The sequence below is a fragment of the Perkinsus marinus genome (genome assembly GCF_000006405.1).
Source record: "Perkinsus marinus ATCC 50983 genomic scaffold scf_1104296975624, whole genome shotgun sequence".
NCBI lineage: Eukaryota > Perkinsozoa > Perkinsida > Perkinsidae > Perkinsus > Perkinsus marinus.
Genome location: NW_003200706.1, coordinates 1 through 879, shown reverse-complemented (window position 1 = coordinate 879; position 879 = coordinate 1). Strand labels below are relative to the sequence as shown.

Genomic DNA, 879 nt, shown 5'->3' with positions numbered 1-879 from the left:
GGGCCGCGCTGGCGATGAACCGAGCCAGGGAAAGGTCGCTGTTGAGGATAGAGGTAGCACCGTTGATCATGACAGATAGAGTGGCGGACTCGGGAGCTCGAGGAATCTTCTCAACATGGCGGAAAATGACGCTGTTGGGGTTGACGAGGTTTACGAGAGCACCTGGCAGAAAAAAGGATATTCATTCGAGGGAGTCAGCGATGTTTAACTCACTTGCGATGAGGGAGGTGAGAGGGGAGTGGTACCCCGACAAGGTAGTGTTCACTACGATCTTTTGTAGTGTCATATTGACGATAGTAGTGCCTGACTATGAACTGTGCAGTGGAAGTCTCTTCCAACTTCGCTCCGCTCAAAAGCTATGAAAAAATCAAAACCTGAATCGCTTCGCTCCGCTAGTCAGCGCGAATACCAACTTTGACGTTCATTGATGAAAGTAAGATATGGGTAAATCTAAAGGAGGCAAAAAGAAGCAACAGCAGCAGCAGAAGGAGGAGGAGGAAGGGGATGAAACGGTGGTCAGTGAAGAGCTCTCGGAAGAGGTGATGGAAGGGGACGACTCGCCAGTAGAGTATCTTGAGGTTGATGCTGGCAGCTCACAAGAGGTAAAGATACGATAGCAGATAGCTGATGGGCTAGAGTCGGTCAGGTACCTACAGCCGTAGGGGAGGAGGAGACTAGCGAGGTGAAGTCAGCGGCACCAGTAGTGGAAAAGGAGTAATAACGGGCGGAGCTTCCCAGTTGAAGTTATCACCACCATCTTCAGAGTGTCCGAGGAGAAGGTTGTCACTCCCGAGGCCAGCCAGGAGGCCGTACAGAGCACACCTGCGCAGCGGGAGGGATTAGATGATTCCCAGCTTACCACTCCACAGACGAAGGTAG

The 879-nt window shown here is 51.8% G+C and overlaps 1 protein-coding gene across 1 annotated transcript; it reads left to right on the top strand.

Annotated features, from left to right (window-relative positions):
• Positions 1–440: 440 nt before the first annotated feature.
• Positions 441–714, top strand: Pmar_PMAR005645 (hypothetical protein; the record flags this gene model as incomplete). The annotated part of the gene is made up of 2 exons (XM_002765101.1): positions 441–602; positions 647–714. Coding segments are annotated over 2 exons (230 nt in total), but the record flags the coding sequence as incomplete, so codon positions are not given.
• Positions 715–879: the final 165 nt, after the last annotated feature.